Here is a 21,448-nt window from a genome sequence, read left to right as displayed (position 1 = left end):
TAATGCACTTTTAGCTCATTTTCATTCTAACCAAGGTAAAATCTAAGAAAACACAAAAAGGAAGTAAAAAGCTATAAAATGTCAAGAACTAACTCAAAATAGTGGGTGAATAACATGAAAAATCATGTGTAAAAATTAACCGAACAATAGACTAGGACAAATATTCACTAATATTTTAAAATTGCTTGACTGGTGTGAGGTTTTTCAAAATAAGTATGGCATTATTTTATGTGATTGGACATGATAGAGATTTTGTACTGGTTCCCGATGGACTACTTATTGAATACCTGTGACGTGTTCATAACTCTAGACGCAGTTGCATATGGACGACTTATTGAATACCTCTGACGTGTTCAAAGCTCTAGGCGCAGTTGCAATGATGGCTTCAAAGCAGTGTGCAATTATTATATATGTACATTATTATAACAAAACAAAAACAGCTAATTTTACATCCTTATATATGAAAGGAAACTAATTATTGTCTTATTACAAATTATATAATGAATATTAAGGAAATATACTTGTTAAAGTGAACAAACATATATACTTGGGTTAAGAGGAAAGTGAGTTATCTAAAACATTTTGGATTTTTTCATTGCGAAACGGATGATTTATAGGTTCCCCTAGTTTTATAACGTCACAAGGAGGCCGGAGTAATCTTTCTTACTGAATTCCCCGTTTCGTGGTTACGCTAAATTATTATTATATTGTTATTTTCCCTAAATTAGTATTATATTACTTTTTACCTTCTATATTTATTAATTTTGTTTACCCTAAATTTTTTTTGGTAATCTTGCCGTGCGAAAAGACCATTTCAGGTGCCAATTAGTTTCTCTGTTCTTCAATTTGTTAATTTCTAATTTTTATTATGGTTAAGGGATGTTTTGAAAAAGTAAATGAAAAAAATACATGCCAACCATTGTATAACATCAGAAAAAAATTATTCAACAACACTCAATGTCCAAGTTTTGCTTAAAAAACGTGTAACCAAATCGTTTAGGATATGATAAGTGGGAAAATGTCTTTCCCAAGCACTGGTGAAAAGACAGTGAACCCAACCATGCACGCCTTTTCGTTCACCAAATATTAAGATTGCAGTTGGGCAAAGTATATGTGTCAGTAACATGTCATATTACTCGTCTATGATGTCAGTAAGCATTCAAGTATACAAATATAGAACTGAAGAGAAGCAACATTTGGCCAACGTAGGCAGCCAACCTAGAACTGAAGAGAAGCAAGTCCACAATGCATAAAAACCATAAAAACATACTACAACTAATTATAAGGGTATGGATTCCCTGACACAACATACACACGCATCACCTTGAACCAAAAAACACTCTCACGGTGCCATTTGCATCGATTGCAACAAGTCCAGAAGGAAGGATTTATCTTTGCTTCAATAGGCCAGCCATCAATAACAAAACACCATTCGTTGTTGTTACAAGCGCTGCAGTGATTGAACTTAATCTTCCCATAGTAAAACATATCTACGATATGTCTTACAATAGAGAAAACTCGGCTTAATCTTCGTCTCAAAGCATCCCTGGTTCCTTTCATATCAATGTTGTTACGTTGATTCAAAGAACACAAAAATTCTAATGCATCTTCTTTTGACTGACCAATTCCAGACATGCCAAGTAGTCCAACTAGATATGCAGCTTCCATATGGCCTGCCGTGGCTGCAATGTGCATCCCATACAACGCTTCCACGTTACCCTGCATGAAAAACACTTCAAACGCTTCTCTAAATATCGACTCAGGGTTCTCGCAAGCCCTGCATTGTTGCAAGAAAAGTTGGACCGCAGGATTAGCATGGTACCAGCTAGGATGGTCTAGGTACTTTGCCATTGAAATGGTGTTCCACACTTGTGGAGTGTTTGCCAACTTGTGGAATAATGGGCAGACAGATGTCATACGGAAGAGATCTTCCGATGATTGGCTTGCCACGTATAACATCACTTTATACCAAGCTAACTCCGGGATGAAGGCTTGGGGCATATCCAAATGGAGATGCTTCCTTCTCTTTCCTCCGACTGTAGTGAAATGTTTGGAATTCATTGAAATGTTTTGGGAATGGAATGATTTAAGGAGTGGAAGAGGGGATGAATGAGAAGATATGGGGTTTTGGTTTTCTTTTACCCTCTGTTTGTTGTACTGTTTTGAAAATGTGTTTCCACTTGAGGTTTTTGTTTTTCCAAGTTGACCCTTTTTAAAGAAACTGAACCAACACCCTAAAACTAAACAGAAGAGAGGGAAAACGTCATCGAAATGGTGCTTCTGGTGTCAGACAGTCAAAAAGTAAATTAATAACCTATTTGCGATTTGCATAGCCATTTTTAGGATTTTCCCGCCATTTTGATGTCATTGAAACAAACGTGACGGATTACTGACTAGCCACAGAAGGTCCCATCAGATACTTTTTCATTTTCCCACACCAAACTAACCCTAGTAATGTTATTATAATCTGATGGATTCTTAGCCAACTAGTTGCCTTAATGAAATTTAATTAAAATAAGATATTTAAAGTAGTGTCCCCTCAATTTTCAGATTAAAATTTGGTAGTGAAATATTATAGTGCTTTTTGGGGTAAATGGTGCCACAATTCTGACGGTACAGGTGTCCAAATCATGACCAACCGACCCACACACAAAAATGAAGGATATAATTCAATTTGGGCAGAGATGAGAGAGAGTTGAGTGAGAAGTTTAGGGTTATGAGTGAGAAGGTATGAGTCCGAAGAGGTTTCAGTGAGAAGATCTGAGTGAGGAGGTACAAGTGAGAAGATTCAACATGTCTTCGTCTTCATCTCCCGCTCAAACAAAGAGGTGTCAGTACTGTGGAGCTGCAATGGTGCTTCGGGTTTCAAAATCAGATAAAAATCGAGGGAAGCCATTTTGGAAGTGCCTAACCTCCTATGTAAGTTTTCATTTCCAGAATATGTATGTGGGTGAAAAAAACCTTGGTCTAACTCTGACACAATTATTTTGCATATATGATGCCTGCAATTAGGGAGCCACGAGTTGCAATGGATTTGAATGGGTTGATGTAACCTCCGCTCAAGCAAAACAGCCAGATGACACGTATGATGCTACGGTGCTGAACATGCTGAAGTCCATTAAGGACTTGGTATTAGTTTTATTACTTTTATCAATTTTCATATTATTTGTTCTTTTAATGACCAATTAAGTGCACAGTTTCAAGGATTGTAAAAGTTCTCCCCAAAAAGACATGTTGCACGCACCACCAATGAGTTTTCAAACCCATTTTGTAATTTTTGTTCTTGAAATAGGTGGATTGGCATTGAGTTTAAATTATTGTTTGAAACAAAAGCATTTATTTGTCTCAAACCCAGCAACAACTTTTCAAGACCGACTTTTAAAAAATAAATTCATACGAAGACGATAAAATCACAATACAGGGCCAATACAATGCAATAATAAGACAATACATTTTTTTACAATTGCATAATTATTCGTTGTATATAGATTGTTTATTTGCGTATACTGAAGGTTTATTCATTGTTTACTGCATGTATATCGCATGTTATTGCGCGGATATTGGATGTTTATTGAAGGTTTATTGATTGTTTACTGTATGTATATCGCATGTTATTGCTCGGATATTGGATGTTTATTGAAGGTTTATTGATTGTTTACTGCATGTGTATCGCATGTTATTGCTCGGATATTTGATGTTTATTGAAGGTTTATTGATTGTTTACTGCATGTATTTCGCATGTTATTGTCCGATATTGAATGTTTATTGAAGGTTTATTGATTGTTTATTAGTAGGAAGAACAACTGTTAAGTAGAATTTCCTATTCGATACGACTCCCTTATGGATGGTGAAATTAGGGACTGATGTATATTGCATGTCTATTTGTTGTGTAGATTCAGCTGCACCAAAATGGATTAAGCTGCATCCTCAACTTGTGATACTCGCAAGTGCACGAGCCGTTGGTAGTTTAGCGTATGTAAGTGCGAGGTCGATTCCACAGGGATTGGTGATTGAATGATCCAATTCAGTTTTCCTACACAAAACAGAAACAAAAACAAAGAACATGAAAGAAGGAAGAAAATAAGAAAGTAACTCAAGCAAATAAGTTCCCAAGTTCAATTTAGATTAATGGATTGATTCTAGCTAAAGTATGATTAAGCCATGGTGTGTGGTCATAACCTTGTGTTCCTAATTCCCTAATTTGATCATTTGTTGTCTAACCTAAAATTAAGCATTATGAACCCATTAAGCATAGAAGAACATTTTAAACAACCAAGCATGTATCTAATCCCTGTTGTCGAATGTCCATACATACTCTTCCTATTCATATTTCAATTCGAATTAAAGCATGGTGTATACTCTTAATTCAAACCAAGATAGCTAACATGCAAGCCTAAATGGTGATCAATCATTCAAACTAGCATATTAACTTATAAGCATAATGAATAAGAACAAAAACCATAATTGAAACTTGGAAACTAATTAAACTTGAATACTTAAGAAAGAATGTACATTACAAGAAAAATAAATTACAACTAAGAAAACATTAAAGAAAGCTAGAATTGAGAACTAGAAAGCAAAACTAAGAGAATTTGAGGGAGAGAAAGGAAGGGAGCTCTAGAGAAGTGTTTGAGAGCTCCCCCCCTTGGGGTGTGTTTACAAGCTTAGAGAACTTCCCTATTTATAGGCCTAGGGGAAGTGAAAATCTGAATTCAATATGGCTAATGCATACAACACTTGTTTTATAAAATCTGAAATGGTTGATGCACTTGTATTAGAAAATCTAAATTGGGTGATGCACTTGTATTAGAAAATCTTGAATTGGTTGATGCACTTCACCAATAGATCCCACCAGCAGCCCTAGCTCATCTTCATGTCACCATGACCAAGCTTCCAACCAGAAATGATAGCTCATACCTAGCTCACCATGACCAAGCATCCAACCAGCACATGCTGAGGTCAGCATGACCAGCAACTTCAAGGGCTTACAACTTGGGCTTCTCTTAATCAAATTAAGACTTTAAGCACTTGAAATTGAAGTTCAGAATGTCTTCTTTCCAGCCATATGTTATTTGGGCCAATCCAAGGTCGGAGGAAGAAGTTAAGGCCGAAACAAATTGCTAACTCATTTTCCGCGCTGATAAGATCCATCCTGAGCATGGTTCTGTGTTTGCTAGGTAACGGACTCCAGATTTATCCAATGGGGCTGAATTTTGGATATGTTATAGTACACACCCATTGGAACAACTTTCATGAAGAATTCTGCCTCATCCGATCTGTGTAGGTTGCTGAAACAAAGCTTGCAATATGACCTACGGAACTGGACTGGCAGGGGGCTGTAGCCAAAATGAGTTTGTCTTTTAAGCTCTTCATCCATTCATCCAAATTAGGCCTTAACATGCTTGAATTGCATGAATTATGCTCTCTTGCTCTATTTGCCTACAAAACACACAAAGGGAGGCAAATAACTTAGAAATCTAAGAAACTAAGCAAAAGAAGTAAGTAAATAGGGCATGTATATGTATGAAATTATGAGCTTAACACTATTGCGTATAGACTGCACATGTCTATTGCGGGTAAGCAATAAACAATCAATACACAGGCAATAAATGTACGCTATGCACGCAATAGACAAGCAATATAGACGCAATAGACAAGCAATATAGATGCACCAATATACATTACTTTTATGCTACTGAGCTGCCCAAGACCAATAAAATAAAGAAAATCAACGAATTTATTAACCGATTATAAAGGAGAGAGGGATTCAAACCCGATGGGCGGTACGGAACCAATAGGAAGTTTTTATAGCATTGCAGATGGGAAAGGTTTATTGAAGTTTTATTGAAAGTTTATTGACGGTTTACTGAAGGTTTATTGATTGTTTACTGCATGTATATCGCATGTGTTTCTATAAAGAGGGCATGGTTGAATAAAACATTGGAGGCGAGGGCATAGCCGCCTATTTCCCTTACAAAATTACCTTATTAAGATGCAACCCATTGCGATTAAGTTAAGGCATGGTGAACGTCTTAAAGATTGGGATCTGATATGTGGAATGGTGGCGTGGATAAATCATGACATATCACTTTGCAATAATGTAATACACTTTAAAAAGCCATCAGTCATTGTTCACATATGCAGTCTTCCAATCCCAATTCAATGCAGTTTGGTTAAGGTTATGTAAATGTCGTGAAGGAGTTAGGGCAATATTACACAGATGTTTGCCTATAAATGAATAAATGTACACACACACACACACACACATATATATATATATATATATATATATATATATATATATATATATATATATATATACACCCACCTCTCACCATCATCATGTACTAGGGGACAACAATCCAATCCGGGGATTGTTTAACTAAATCACATGGAGGAATCCTCTACACCCAAGTGGCCAGGGAATGAGCCGTCCAACCGGGGGACTAACTCTCAGCCAGCACGTACGATCGAATCCTCAATACTCGTACGCCTGTGACAAGTCCTACGCGCACAGACTACCCAATCAAGGGTCTACAGCGACACCCCGTTAAGGATGCCTCGGGTTCCAACATATCCAAATATCCATTTCCATGTATCCAAGTATCCATATCCACTATTTCCAAGTATCGGTATCCAAGGGGAGGTACATATGATGGTGGAGTTCGTAACTCTTATATAAATATTATAAGATAATATTCCCTTCCTTAATTCGATCTTCCCAAAAATTCATCCACATTATAGGAAATAAACTCTCAAGCATATATTCCATAAAGACCCAACAACAAATCAAATAGAAATCAGAACTTGTTTACACTAAATTAACATAAGTTACTATATTTCACGATTACAGCGATGGACTTTCTTAAATAACCCGATGTCACCCACTCCATATACTTTAATAATAATCATAATAATATGAATAAATGATAAATAGTAGCCTTTAGAGATCCCATATCCTCAATAACCCATATTAAATAAATTTTCAATCAAAACTCAAAATGCTCAAAATTCCATAATTGGAAAAAACGAAATATACTTAACAACAATGTCCACCCACTCCTTAATAATCATAGTCGAGCCCAAGGCTCGCTTTCACAGCCCCCCAAATCAAGTATCCCATACTCATCTATTTCATAATTTCAATTATCAAAATAATATCCAAGAACTCCATAAGATATTATAAACAAGCTACCTAGTGCCTCAATGGCAAGAGTTCGAAACCTGTTGGAAACACTTTGTGGCTAGGGGCAAGCCGAACTCGGAGCGAGGATTAATCCCACCCTTTGAGTGTGGGGACACCTCGTGGTATTTACCAAAAAAAAAAAACAATATGAAACCTCCTCATGGGGTTTTGTGAAAACACCGAAAACCTCAGGGGTGTTAGTGTAAATAACTCAAAAAAAGAGTTCATATGAATTTGGTGAGAATAAATAATAGCTTCATCACCAAAACAAGTACCAAAGACAATGTGATTTTAAGAAGGTTAGATACCGAAAGATTCATGTTAGGGTGAGTATTAATCTAGCCAAAAAATTCTATCCATTGATATTTTTGGTAACATGGAAATAAGGTGTTTGGTAGAGTATCTAGCAGTTGATTGTATTTTTTCCCTCACGAAAAAAAAGTTCATGAATCCATCACTATGGTTGCGTATGTAAATCATTCTGCATGCACATATAGGTTGCACCATCTGCATTAATTGGGATCACAAATGACGTTTCAAAACAAAAAAAATTAAGATCACAAATGGGTTGGAACTGATTTGGCTAAAAGAATTAGTTCAATTTATCCTTGTCAGGCCTTTACCAAAAGGGTTCAATTCTAAATTAGTTAACAAATGCTCCTTTTAGCATTATTGCCCTACTATTGGCTGTACAACTTAGAATTTAGAATTCTGAAGAGACGCAAAATGTTACAGAAAAAGGCCTATTGTCCACTTGGGGTCGTTGGCTCATTGGAAGGGCTACCAAAGATGACTTCATCGTATCTCCTTTAGCTGTCTAAGCCAAATCTGCTAGTTCATGCCTTCCAACACTCATATTGATATTGCATGACAAGTTCAAAGCCACATTGTTTTTAGCAGAATGCTGATTTTCCACCATTCTCTTTCAAAAGATATAATATACCAGCTTCTGTGCTGTATCAAAGTTGATCCAAGGGATTCATAATTTAAAATTACCATGCTGTAGAAACATCTATATTATTCTTTCAGCCAAACAAAAAATATATATATGCGTGTGTATATAGAGAGGGAGTAGAGATGATATATGAACATAAAGGGAGGGAGTAGAGATGATATATGAACATAAATGTTTGAGAGTCAAGACAGTTTGCTCAGTTTCTCTCATTTCTGTTGTCCAAGTAAGTTGAATCAGGATTGACTGGATAGAGATCATGAGCAGAAGTAGATGAACCAGTCCAAGGCCCTTCAGTTGACGCGGTTTGTGTCTGGCTCTCACCGGTTTTCCTTCCGGAACTGGATTCAAAATGTTTCCTCATTGCTTCGATCTCATTAGTTGAGGCGTTTGGATCTGAGACCAATTCCTGAACAGCAGCCCTGCCTTCAAGCATGCTCACAACTGAAGACATGGTAGGCCTAACTGTTGAAGTGACATTGCAGCAGAGGAGAGCCACATTGATTGTAAGCATCATCTCTTCTTTGTTGAAGTCTGAGCCCAACCTTGGATCCACTAGGGCCATCAAATTCCCTTGCCCTTTTAGTAGTTGTGCCTAGAAACATATATTGTCAGAAATAATTTGTCTTTACAAATAATTTCACTGATCTTACATATATTGTCAGAGAAAGATAATGTCAAATGAAGCCAGACTTGATTTTGGATCATCATTAAAACTATTGCAGTATCAGTCACTTTCTCTCAGCCACAAACATAGAATAGAGATCAACAGTATCAGATTAAATTTAACTTTAAATAAGGAAGCAGTAGAATCATGTTACCCAATCAAGAAGATAAAAGCTTTTTTCCTTTGCTCTGTAAGTGGTGTTGTTCCTCCCACTAACAATTTCCAATACAAGAATTCCATAGCTATAAACATCTGCTTTATCAGTCAGATAACCCCGCATTGCATATTCAGGCGCCATATATCCACTGCAAAAAATCGCTCATCATTTCCCCATATTTAGCTTAGCGAAATACTAAAAATACTACAAAGTTTCTTTAACAGTACAGATCTAGTTAAGTTTGAAACTTATATAAGGTAGAGAAACCTCCATCTATTTCCTATTTCTATGGACCCATCGTCGGGGTGGAAGAAATCAAAATAAAAGTATAAGAAGAAAAAAAATAGCACAGGGACTCACTAAGTTCCAGCAATACGGGTGCTAATGTGTGTATTGTCCTCTTCATCAAGCTTGGCCAATCCAAAGTCAGATATCTTTGGGGTAAGATTTTTATCAAGAAGCACATTAGTAGCCTTGATGTCTCTATGAACGACCTTCAATCTTGATTCCTCGTGGAGGTAAGCCAAACCTCTCGCTATACCAACACAGATCTGTTGTGAATTAGAACCAACTCACTCCCCTTTAGACCTTGTTGTTGATGGACTTTGGACAAGACTCAATGATGGATGAATCTTACACACACACACAGAAAATAATCAAGCACTAAAGACACAAGTGTTTATAGAGGTTCAGCAATTTGCCTACATCCTCTTTGGTGATCCCCTTGAGAAATTTCACTAATGAAGATAGGTTACAACTTTGGTTTACAAATGGAAACCCCCTTAGAACACTACCCTCACAATCTGTTTCTCTCACACCCTTGCTCAACACCTTGATACACTTGAGAATTCTCTCCTCTTCTTGACTCACTAGTTTCCAGCTACTTTTCTTCCAACTCTCTCTAACTCTCTCCCTTGTTCAGACTTGCTCACTCTTTCCTTTAATACATGAGCCTCTAGTCCTGAGAGGAGACCCTTGCTTTGTCTCCCACGTTCTGCCCTTGAAACCTGACATAGACCACAGGTTAGGCCAGCCACAAGCTATGTAATGATGGTTACTTGTGTAGCCACCCTATATAGAACCATAGGGTAGCTACACCTTGAAACAAGTCTTCCAATGTCCTTCAATGCTACCTGCAACCTCCCAACTGATTTCCAACGTTCTTCTGACTTAGAAGTGACCCCTAGAGTCCTTGCAAGTAGGTAGGAGGCGATAGCCCTTGAAAATGGAGTCCAAAACTCGAGAAATCAGAAACAACACGTGCTGGGCGACCGGTCGCAAATACTGAGCGACCGGTCGCTTTGCACAGATCCTCCAGTCTTCGACTCTGCCGAAAACGACCGGTCGCAAATAGCTGACGACCGGTCGCTAGTCAATCTTAGCTTCAGACTTCGACTCTGCCAGAAACGACCGGTCGCTAATAGCAGGCGACCGGTCGCTAGTCCGAAAGTTTGTATCCTTTATGCGAGCCAATTTTCCAACAATCTCCACCTTGGTGAGCCTAAAGCTTCTTGTGGACATTATTGCCTTCCAGAACATCTGTAATGTCTTTGAGAGTCGTCCTGATAACTCTCAAGAACTCCTCCTCAATCTTTAGCATGTAACAAGATTGAGCAAGTTCAAACAATGCTTGAACTTTGCTGTTGTGACTGGCTTCGTTAGACAATCTGAAGCGTTCTCATTTGTATGAACCTTCCTTACCATGATGTCTCCATCGTTCACCCAATCTCTTATCCGGTGGTACCGAACATCAATGTGTTTTGATCTTCCGTGGAATGCTTGATTCTTCACTAAGTGTATAGCACTTTGACTATCACTTTGTATCACCACCAAGTCTTGGGCAAACCCGAATTCCTTTGCCAATCTCTTTAGCCACACCGCTTCCTTTGAAGCTTCCGTTAGCGCCATATACTCCGCTTCTGTAGTAGACAAGGCACTAACCGATTGTAACACCGCTCTCCAACTAATCGGTCCTCCACCACAAATGAAGACATATCCTGTGGTGGATCTCCTCTTGTCTAAATCTCCTGCATAATCAGAATCCACGTAGCCCGACACACATGCTTTTCCTTGTTGTCTTTCAAACAATATCCCAATCCTCTTGGTGCCTTTCAAGTACCTGAGAATCCACTTCGCTGCTGTCCAATGTTGTTTGCCCGGATTCGCCATGTATCTTGACACAACACTTACGGCTTGGGCTAAGTCGGGGCGTGTGCACACCATTGCATACATTAGACACCCTACCAAGCTTGCATATGGAACTTTGCTCATTTCTTCTTTCTCTTCATCCGTAGAAGGACAATCCTGCGCACTTAATTTAAAATGCTCCGCCAAAGGAGTAGACACCGGCTTGCAATCCATCATATTGAACTTTTCTAGTACTTTGGAAATGTACTTACTTTGTGACAGCCATAGCTTGCCTCCATTTCTGTCTCTCCTTATCTCCATACCTAGGATCTTTTGTGCAGAACCAAGATCCTTCATGTCAAACTCCCTTCCAAGCAATGTCTTCAATTCCTGGATTTTTGACATGTCTTTACATGCAATTAGCATGTCATCAACATAAAGAAGCAAAAGGATGAAATTACCATCCTTGAATGCATGAGTGTATACGCAGCAATCTGATTCACATCTTCTATACCCAATCTTCATCATGAAAGAATCGAAGCACTTGTTCCACTGTCTTGGAGATTGCTTCAGCCCATACAAAGACTTCTTCAACCTACAAACCAGATTTTCCTTGCTTGCTTCAATGAACCCTTGAGGTTGGCTCATGTAGATGTCTTCCTCCAAGTCACCATGGAGAAAAGCAGTCTTCACATCCATTTGTTCCACCTCCATGTTCTCTTGAGCTACTAAGGAGAGTAGCAGCCGTATAGAAGTATGTTTCACCACCGGAGAGAAAATTTCATCATAATCAACTCCCTCATTTTGCAAGTATCCTTTAGCCACCAATCGAGCTTTGAATATGGTGGCTCCCTTCTCATGCATATCTTCTTTCTTCCTAAACACCCATTTGCAGCCAATAACCTTTCGACCTTTGGGTTTAGGAACTAACTCCCAAACTGAGTTTTGGTGTAGAGATTCCATCTCTTGCATCATAGCTTCCATCCAACTTTCTCGTTCCTTGTTCTCAACAGCCTCTTGGAACGTGGTTGGTTCTTCTTCACTAGCATTCAAAGCATAGTGAACTGCATCCTTGTCCCATCCAAACCTTTGAGGTGGTTTGATGGTTCTCTTGGGCCTGGACCGAGCTATAGATGATGGCTCCACCTGTTCTTGAGCCTCTTCTTCCTCTTGAGTTTGTTGTTGTTGTTGCCCAGCATCTTCCTCCTCAATGTCGGACTCCACCTCCTCCTGAACGTCTTCAGTTGGCTGCTCTTGTGAAGTATCCCTAAACACCTTCTTGAGTGGAACTTCAATGGTTGTTTCCCTCTCAACAACATCCTCATTTGCCTCTGAATTCTTGACTTTGTTCATAGGCATGGTCTTCTCATCAAACACTACATCCCTGCTTAGTATCTTCTTGTGGTTCACCGGATCCCATAGCTTGAAACCCTTCACACCGCTCTCAAATCCGATGAAAATGCATTCAAGAGACTTTGGCTTCAACTTGGATCTTTCATCACTAGGAATAAGTGCGTATGCACTGCATCCAAACACCTTAAGATTAGTATAATCAATTGACTTATTAGACCATACCTCCTCTGCACATTTGAACTCAAGATTTCTTGAAGGCGATCGATTAACCAAATAGGCAGCGTGGTTAACCGACTCCGCCCAAAATGATTCGGGCAGTCCCGCATGAATCCTTATACATCTCTCACGCTCCATGAGAGTTCTATTCATCCTTTCCGCAGCTCCATTTTGTTGGGGCGTTTTCTTCACGGTGAAGTGCCTCTTGATGCCTTCATTTCTACAAAACTCAAGGAACTTGCTGTCTTTATATTCACCACCATTGTCACTCCTTAGAATCTTGATTTTTCTTCCGGTTAGGTTCTCCACTTCCGCCTTCCACTCTTTGAATTTGGTGAAGACCTCAGATTTCTCCTTCATGAAGTAGACCCAAACCTTCCTGGAAAAATCATCCAAGAAAGTCACAAAGTAGCGAGCTCCACCTTTTGATTTAACCGGTGATGGCCCCCATACATCCGTGTGAATATAATCTAGCACACTCGTGCTTCCCTCCTCTTTGTTTCGTTGCTTGAAAGCTACCTTTGATTGCTTTCCCATGGTACATGATTTGCAGAACTCAAGCTTGCAACTTTGAACACCTTTCAACAACTTTCTGTTGTGTAGTTCCAGCATGCCCCTCTCACTCATGTGCCCTAGCCTCAAATGCCAAAGCTGAGTTTCATCCTCCGAGTCCTTGCTTGTGGATACGGTTGCTCCACCTGTAATTGTTGTACCACACAATCTATATAGACAATTAGGTTGAACCTCCCCTTTCATAACCACAAGTGAACCTTTTGAGATTATGAGTTTCCCTCCATTAGCTCTAAATGAATAACCATTCTTATCAAGAGTTCCAAGGGAAATGAGATTCTTACGCAATTTTGGAATGTATCTTACCATTCCAAGCGTCCTAACAGCCCCATCATGCATCTTCACCTTGATTGAACCTATGCCTTTGACTCCACAAATTGAGCCATCCCCCATCATAACTTCACCACCTTCTTCTTTCTCATATGTATCAAACCACTCCTTGTTTGAGCACATATGATATGAGCATCCGGAATCCAAAATCCAATCGGAAGAGGAACACCTTGAAGAATTAGCAAATGCATTAGTTTTAACATTGCTATTAACACATAAAAGCTCACCATCACTTTCTGTGACTTCCTCAGCTGTGTTTGCTGCATTCTTTCCTTTGTTCTTCTTCTCCTTCCATATGGGGCAATTCTTTTTCCAATGCTCCTTTGACCCACATTCGAAACAACCTTCTTTTGCCTTGGATTTGGACCTTCCTCTGTTGCCTTTCTTGCCTTCACGCTTCTTTGAACGGCCTCTCTCTCCGGTCTTTGCAACTAGACCTTCGCCTTGAGAGTTTTCTCCCGAACGTTGAGCCATCCTATGGTGTGTCATGATGTCTTGCACCACAGGCTCAAAATACAGAGTAACCTTCCCGAACATAAGAGTGGTTCGGAAGTGCTTATAGGACGGAGGTAAGGATGTCAACAACATAAGAGCCTTATCCTCCGTACTATAATTAACTTCCATTCTTTGCAAGTCAGCAACACATCTATTGAAACTACTTAAATGTTCCATTAGATTACCTCCCTCCTCCATTTTCAGATTTAGGAGTTCTTCCTTGAGGAAGAGTTTGTTGGACAACGACTTCCCTGCAAACATCTCTTCGAGCTTCTCCCATGTTTGCTTCGCTGTATCCTTCATCACGTTGATGAGCACCTCATCGGAGAGGTAGTTTTCGATGGCTCCTCTAGCTAACTCGTCAAGAACACTCCATTCATCATCTGTCATGCTAGTTGGCTTCTTTTCCTTGCCAACTAACACAACATGGAGATTTTGTTGTGTAAGAGCTGACTTCATCCTTCGTTGCCAAAGTGTGAAGTTCTCCTTCCCTGTGAAAGGCTTTAACTCCACCTTCATGCTTGTTGCTTGTGGTTGCTTCAGCTGCTGTGAGCTGCCACCACTCTCAACTTCCTTGTCACTTGCCATCTTCAACACACTAGCACTCCAAAAGAAGAACTAGCACAGCTGCCAACACAGCTCTGATACCACTTGTTGTGAATTAGAACCAACTCACTCCCCTTTAGACCTTGTTGTTGATGGACTTTGGACAAGACTCAATGATGGATGAATCTTACACACACACACAGAAAATAATCAAGCACTAAAGACACAAGTGTTTATAGAGGTTCAGCAATTTGCCTACATCCTCTTTGGTGATCCCCTTGAGAAATTTCACTAATGAAGATAGGTTACAACTTTGGTTTACAAATGGAAACCCCCTTAGAACACTACCCTCACAATCTGTTTCTCTCACACCCTTGCTCAACACCTTGATACACTTGAGAATTCTCTCCTCTTCTTGATTCACTAGTTTCCAGCTACTTTTCTTCCAACTCTCTCTAACTCTCTCCCTTGTTCAGACTTGCTCACTCTTTCCTTTAATACATGAGCCTCTAGTCCTGAGAGGAGACCCTTGCTTTGTCTCCCACGTTCTGCCCTTGAAACCTGACATAGACCACAGGTTAGGCCAGCCACAAGCTATGTAATGATGGTTACTTGTGTAGCCACCCTATATAGAACCATAGGGTAGCTACACCTTGAAACAAGTCTTCCAATGTCCTTCAATGCTACCTGCAACCTCCCAACTGATTTCCAACGTTCTTCTGACTTAGAAGTGACCCCTAGAGTCCTTGCAAGTAGGTAGGAGGTGATAGCCCTTGAAAATGGAGTCCAAAACTTGAGAAATCAGAAACAGCACGTGCTGGGCGACCGGTCGCAAATACTGAGCGACCGGTCGCTTTGCACAGATCCTCCAGTCTTCGACTCTGCCGAAAACGACCGGTCGCAAATAGCTGACGACCGGTCGCTAGTCAATCTTAGCTTCAAACTTCGACTCTGCCAGAAACGACCGGTCGCTAATAGCAGGCGACCGGTCGCTAGTCCGAAAGTTTGTATCCTTTATGCGAGCCAATTTTCCAACAAGATCTTGTGCCTTGTTGGCCAATCCAACTTCAACTGACTTTCTTCTGGCCCTTCAATTTGTCAAATTACTCAAAGTTAGTTATAACTTATACCCATCTGCATGAACCAAATGAAGTTTAGGCATACAAGTGTAGTATTTACCAAACAAAGCACGAGCAAGGTTATTATTTTCCATGTACTCATAGACAAGCAATAGTTGATTTCCTTCAATACAGCATCCGTGAAGCTTGACAAGATGAGGGTGTTGCAGAGCAGAAATCATGCCTATCTCATTCAAGAATTCACGATTCCCTTGCTTTGATTTGGAAGAAAGCTGCTTGACAGCAATTACGGTGCCATCTGATAGAAGGCCCTGCATTTGAGAAACAAAGTCAAAATCCCTTCAATAAAATGCAGAGCAACTTTAATAAGAATGCTTACAATTAGTCAAGTTAGCCCAACTGCAATAAATAAATAGAAATATTGGCTCCGCAGAATACCTTGTAAACAGAACCAAAACCACCTTCTCCAATCTTATTGGCTTTGTCAAAGTTGTTTGTGGCATCTTTAAGCTGCCTGAAGCTAAATCTACCAGTTTGCAGGTCCACGCCCTTTAAATCTGTGTAAGAAGCAAACTCATATAAGTAACTGGATCTATAGTTAGGCAGACTATGCATCAAAGGTTTCAACAGTATAATATATTCTAGCAGCATCAAGGCGTTAGAAAGTTCAATATCTAAATAAATATCAACTTACAGAGTGAGCCTAAATATACACGAAAAGTACATAAAAAATAACAGCATAAACTGTACGTACCATCCTCCAAAGTATTTTGTTGTCCTAGGAGGCCTCTCCTCCAAAGAATACCAAAAATCAGTAATATAATGAAGACTCCTCCAGCCACAATTCCAACTACTGCACCTACAGATATGCTACTTCCACCAGATGGGGGTACAAAGTCTGCCCGAAGAAGAGTAGGTTTATTAGAGTAAATGCGAATGTAATAGATAAGAGAGTGCATTATTCAAACAGCTACCTAAAGCCGGATCTCTTAATTGTGTTGTAATATTAATGCCTAACATGATATTTACATATGAGAAGCTCCCAATGGTCTACAAATAGTAATTAGAAGAAGCTCAGAAGGTACCACTAGTTACCTGCAGGATCTGCCGAAATAGCTGATATAAGAGGACCATAAACTCCTCTAAGAGGGATACCGGTCGTCCCTTTCCCAGCCCAATAGAAACGGATCTCCAAGGTACCACTAGTTACAGCAGCAGTATAGTTCATTATGACTGCAGTACTAATCCCACCAGCTTTATCGACAATATTGAAATCCTTCTGCACTAGTCTCCCCTGCAATATCCTAGTTTTGTTACATAACATTTCATGATCGTAATGTGGTATATTTTTTCAGCCTTGACTGCAACCTATTTTTACATGTTATTACTAGAAATTCATAAACATTTGAATTAACCAGGAACTAAACAGTGTCTGTTGACCTTTACCTGAATGTAAACATCAAATATACGCCTTCCCAGGCTTTTATATGTTTTGCCATTTTCAAACTCTGTCTCTGCAAAATGGAGCTTTACAGTGTAATAAGTTAGAGAGATGGGAGAAAGGCGTGCTTCCGTGTACAGTTGTGGATTGGGCATGGAGAGTCTAGATTCTTTATTTTGGATAAAGATGTCTTGAGTATGGTCATCATCAGGAAAGTAACCAGTGCTGCTTAAAGCCCAATTTGTGCTCTTGTAAAATGATGAAGGTCCAGCTGGATATGTGTCCTCATCAAATGTTTTATCTTTTTCCTCATGTACAGTTACTGATTTTCCACCACAATTTATACCGAGAAAGTACCAAGCTAATGACGGAAAGAAAAAGGAGATTAGTAGCCATTGCTGAGGAAAACAAAAAAGCATCAACCCCAGAAGAAGAAGAAAAAGGCAATTATGGCAATTATTTCTATTATACCAAGCTATGACTGAAAGAAAAAGGAGATTAGTAGCCATCTCCCACTACCCCAAACAAAAGAAGATCAAACATAAATATATCTTGGAAAGCAATATGTGGAAACCCAACTTACTTTTTGGACATTTTGAAATTCCCAAACACGTAACAGGTTTTCTAATAGGAGAATGCAGCAAGATCCAGAAGAAGTCAGCAAGATAACATCATAAATGAAAATAAGTTGTAAAATAAAAATAAGAATACTCAGTTGGAATGCTTTCAGAGGATTAATTTGTAACTTACGAAATATTGTCCTTTGAAGAGCTTGCAAACAAGTTCCTGTAGAAATTAACACAAATTGAAAATTTAAGTTTGCTCTACAAGACACAAACAAAGTAAACTCAAGCTAATGAAAACATTCTTACGAGCCGCCTTGTGATTGACAACCTGTGTCCCCTATGGCGAAGCTATTATATGAAAGATCACTGCACAAAAAGGGCTGTTATGTAAATTCCTTTCCAAATGTAGTATGAGAACAGAAAATAAAATGAGGAGCAAGAGGTAGGTATTAACATGGTTGGACTGAAGTTTTGAAATCATAGTTTATATCAATTCTAGCAAGATTTAATTCTGAAAATCCAATATTAAAACAATCAACCAAACTTCATGAGATGAAAAATATTAGCTACTTTCACTATTCATAGTCATAATTGCCTAAGCTCTCACAACTGTCCATGTTAAGCCAAGTTCACCTTAAAATTTCCTCGTACTGAATTTGGTCAAGCTACCCACATCTCATAACATATAGTATACCAAGATGATAAAGGTCCACCCCAAGACAAGGGCATAGCCATCATTTAATTTCAGGATGCTCTCTTCCCTTGGAACTACCTTCTATGTTGATTAGGTCAATCTCTCCAACTTATGCATCTACTAAACACTGTTGAATATGTCGAATCCTATCCTTCCTTGTCTTCCCACACATCCATCTTGACATTCTCATTCCCACCACACTCATTTTATGAACATGTTGTTTTCTAAGTGCCTACAATTTCGTCCCATATAGCATGGCTGGTCTACCAATATATGCAAAAAATGTTTTGGAGATATGAGGAAAACCTTGAAAAAGCTTAGGATTCTTAAACTTAGGAAAAAATTTAGGATACTTTTAATGCCTACTTCATGAGTATAATTGTATGTCAAGCTCCATTATGACTTTAATGCACTATGCTTTATCCAGTAATAGACAGTATAAATCTCCTTACTAAAGAACTAAAGATTAAACTTTGGAAGAGAAGCTTACACATTTTAGGATACTTTTAAAACTTCAAAATCTTACATAAAAAAGAATGCTATCAACAATTTTAATATCAATGATCATGAGAAAATGTTCATTTATGCCTATTTCATGAGTATGAAAAGTCATGTCATAACGCATGCACTATGCTTTATCCAGTAATAGACAGCATAAATTTCCTTACTAAGTAACTAAATATTAGAATTTGGAAGAGAAGCTTACACGTTTCCTTTCTTAAAAGTAGGCACGGGTCCAGTCAGCAAGTTTCCAGTTAAGAATCTAAACATAATTGATACATAAAAAAGGGCATGAATTACTAGAATGGTACATAAATTAAAAAAAGGCCTGCACATAGACTTAAATTCTCCCAGTGCTTCTAAATAAAAATACATATATGTTTGAGCTTGTTTCAGACATGTGTCATATTCTTAGTGAGTACACAACTTAAACACACTGGTATTAGTCAAGCAGTTTACTTAGTTTGTTGGTTTTCAGTTGTTTGCTTGAGTATAACTTGTGAGTCATTAGTTATATAGTAAGCATGATTAACACGTCCAGCTTGTAGGGCAGGGGTGTGACAAAACCATTGAAGAATGTCTGCTTGAGTTTTCTTGTAAGAAAGTCAAGATTTGTTATTCAAATTGCTTACATATACTCCACTTTTGTTAGAGCATCAAGGTTGCTTGGAATTTTTCCGGTTAGCTTGTTAAAGCTGAGGTCTCTGCACAAACCAATAACAAATGCATTTCAGATATGCTCCCCCAGAGAGAAACGTTATTTAAATTAATAATAATAATAATAATAAAATCACTCCAGGAATCAGGTAAGTGTAAAATCTATGCCAGGATATTCTTTTGTGTATACTTGTGTGTGAGTACGCTGATTACTTAAAAATTCGGCATGCTTTTTGTACATACGGAAACATACGCCCCCTCCAACATCCTCAATGTCATTCAACAATCCTTGAGTTATTAGAATTGTTGGAGTTGGCTTGACTAAACGAAGGAAAGAAGGAAGCAGCCCAGCATGCAAGCGCTCAAGCGGAACCTGTAGGCGCTCGAGCGGCAGAGGCATTTTGGCGCAGGCGCTCGAGCAGGTCGCGATTTCCTGTTTTAAAATAGGTCGGTTTTTGGCCTATTTTTTGGAGGTTTTTTAGTTTTATATTCCTTGTATGATTGTGCTAAAGGCCTATATAAATAGGTACTTTAGACTAGGGTTTAGTAGAGATTCAAGATATACAAACCTAGGGTGAGAGAAAAAGAGATCTAGAGAGAGAGAGAGAGAGAGAGAGAGATCAAAGGGAGTTCTTTATTCTAACCAAAGGGATTTTTCTCATACTAGTGAATTTTCTCGGGGATTACCGGAGAGGACGTAGGCATGACGCCGAACCTCTATAAATTCTTGTGTGTTCTTGTGTATGTTTACTCTTGTGGTTTCGTGTGCAATTTATCTTTGCGTAGCTTGTGTTGTGATTGTTGCGTAGTCCATCAACGACAAGGTCTTGGAAGTGTTTTCGTACAACAAGAATAGCATCTGGAAAGAAGATAATTTATTTGGAGACAGTAAAAGAAACAGGGACAAAGACATTTGTACTAACAAAGTTTTCAACTTCGTCAGGTCCCCGAGATATGTAGGTAGCTGTCCAACAATATTGCAACTCCTCAACATCCTGTAACAGAAGCACTAAAATTATGAGTTTGCAAAAGACTTCTGCTACAGACAGAAATTGTGTGTCGTGGAACCATTAACTCACAGTGTCTTCATGCTTTTCATATTCTCAAGTGGAGGAAAGGTTGCTTCAGGCCCACTCAAGTCAGTAATTCTCCTGCATGTTAAAATCGAGCAATGAACATACAGAATATTGCTAATCTGTTTGTATTTATAAATAGATACAAAATCAAAATCCATACTAACAAGTCAGTTAATTTTGTCAAAAGAGAAATGCCGGAAGGAATTGGCCCCGTCAAACCACTAGCCTGAATCAGTCTGTTTTAACAAGTCATAACATTTGAATTACTGATAATATTCAGAATCAAGTAGCAGCAAAGATAACAACAACAACAACAACAACAACAACTCACAGTTTCTCAAGATTTGTCCAGTTCTTTATAAAATCAGGTATCTGCCCAGAAAAGTGACTGTCACCCACCCGGCTGCATAATGATTGGCAAAAGGAAAACAGTATCAATTAATCCTATAATGCGGTATTTGGGTGCTTAGGAAACCTTTAAGAAAAAAGAACAACAGAAGCTTACAAGTCTTTTAGTGTGGTAAGATTTCCAAATGTATCTGGCAACTCCCCAGTAAAATTATTTGAGGTAAGAAGCCTAACCATGAAGGAGACATAACAATTATATTAAAGATAAAGAAGTCGATGATTTCTGATGAAAATATCCAGCATCTGTCTACAGCAAAGCGATTCCATATAATAAACCAAATATTCTTTTCTCACGATAACATTCGGAATAGGACAATCTTACATTCTTTCTAGGGGCAAATTCCCAAGCTGCGGAGGGAGCACTCCAGAGAAATTATTCATAGTGATGTCCCTACACAAAGCAAATTCAATTCCATTGATTAAAAAC

At 38.7% G+C, this 21,448-nt stretch overlaps 2 protein-coding genes and 1 long non-coding RNA gene across 3 annotated transcripts; all 3 read right to left on the bottom strand.

Moving 5' to 3' along the window:
* Positions 1-1,275: 1,275 nt before the first annotated feature.
* LOC110774344 (uncharacterized) lies at positions 1,276-2,001 on the bottom strand. The gene has a single exon (XM_021978874.1). The coding sequence runs from the start codon at positions 1,999-2,001 to the stop codon at positions 1,276-1,278; it is 726 nt and encodes a 241-aa protein (XP_021834566.1).
* Positions 2,002-8,277: 6,276 nt separating this feature from the next.
* Positions 8,278-21,402, bottom strand: LOC110765262 (putative leucine-rich repeat receptor-like serine/threonine-protein kinase At3g14840). Its single transcript, XM_088252396.1, has 16 exons — positions 21,344-21,402; positions 21,119-21,190; positions 20,945-21,016; positions 20,778-20,849; positions 20,617-20,688; positions 20,461-20,532; positions 19,513-19,584; positions 18,281-18,294; positions 16,433-16,576; positions 16,117-16,235; positions 15,779-15,989; positions 15,648-15,687; positions 15,287-15,293; positions 9,323-9,513; positions 8,960-9,110; positions 8,278-8,733 (listed from the first exon to the last, which is right to left on the bottom strand). The coding sequence occupies exons 1-16, from the start codon at positions 21,400-21,402 to the stop codon at positions 8,338-8,340; spliced, it is 1,764 nt and encodes a 587-aa protein (XP_088108522.1). The 3' UTR covers positions 8,278-8,337.
* LOC148295121 (uncharacterized) lies at positions 17,734-18,263 on the bottom strand. The gene is made up of 2 exons (XR_015835186.1): positions 17,992-18,263; positions 17,734-17,905 (listed from the first exon to the last, which is right to left on the bottom strand). It is a non-coding gene; the product is annotated as an uncharacterized LOC148295121 (long non-coding RNA).
* Positions 21,403-21,448: the final 46 nt, after the last annotated feature.

Source organism: Prunus avium, chromosome 4, assembly GCF_965620075.1.
Source record: "Prunus avium chromosome 4, drPruAviu1.hap1.1, whole genome shotgun sequence".
In the NCBI taxonomy this organism is placed as follows: domain Eukaryota; kingdom Viridiplantae; phylum Streptophyta; class Magnoliopsida; order Rosales; family Rosaceae; genus Prunus; species Prunus avium.
This window is presented reverse-complemented; position numbering and strand designations above follow the sequence as displayed.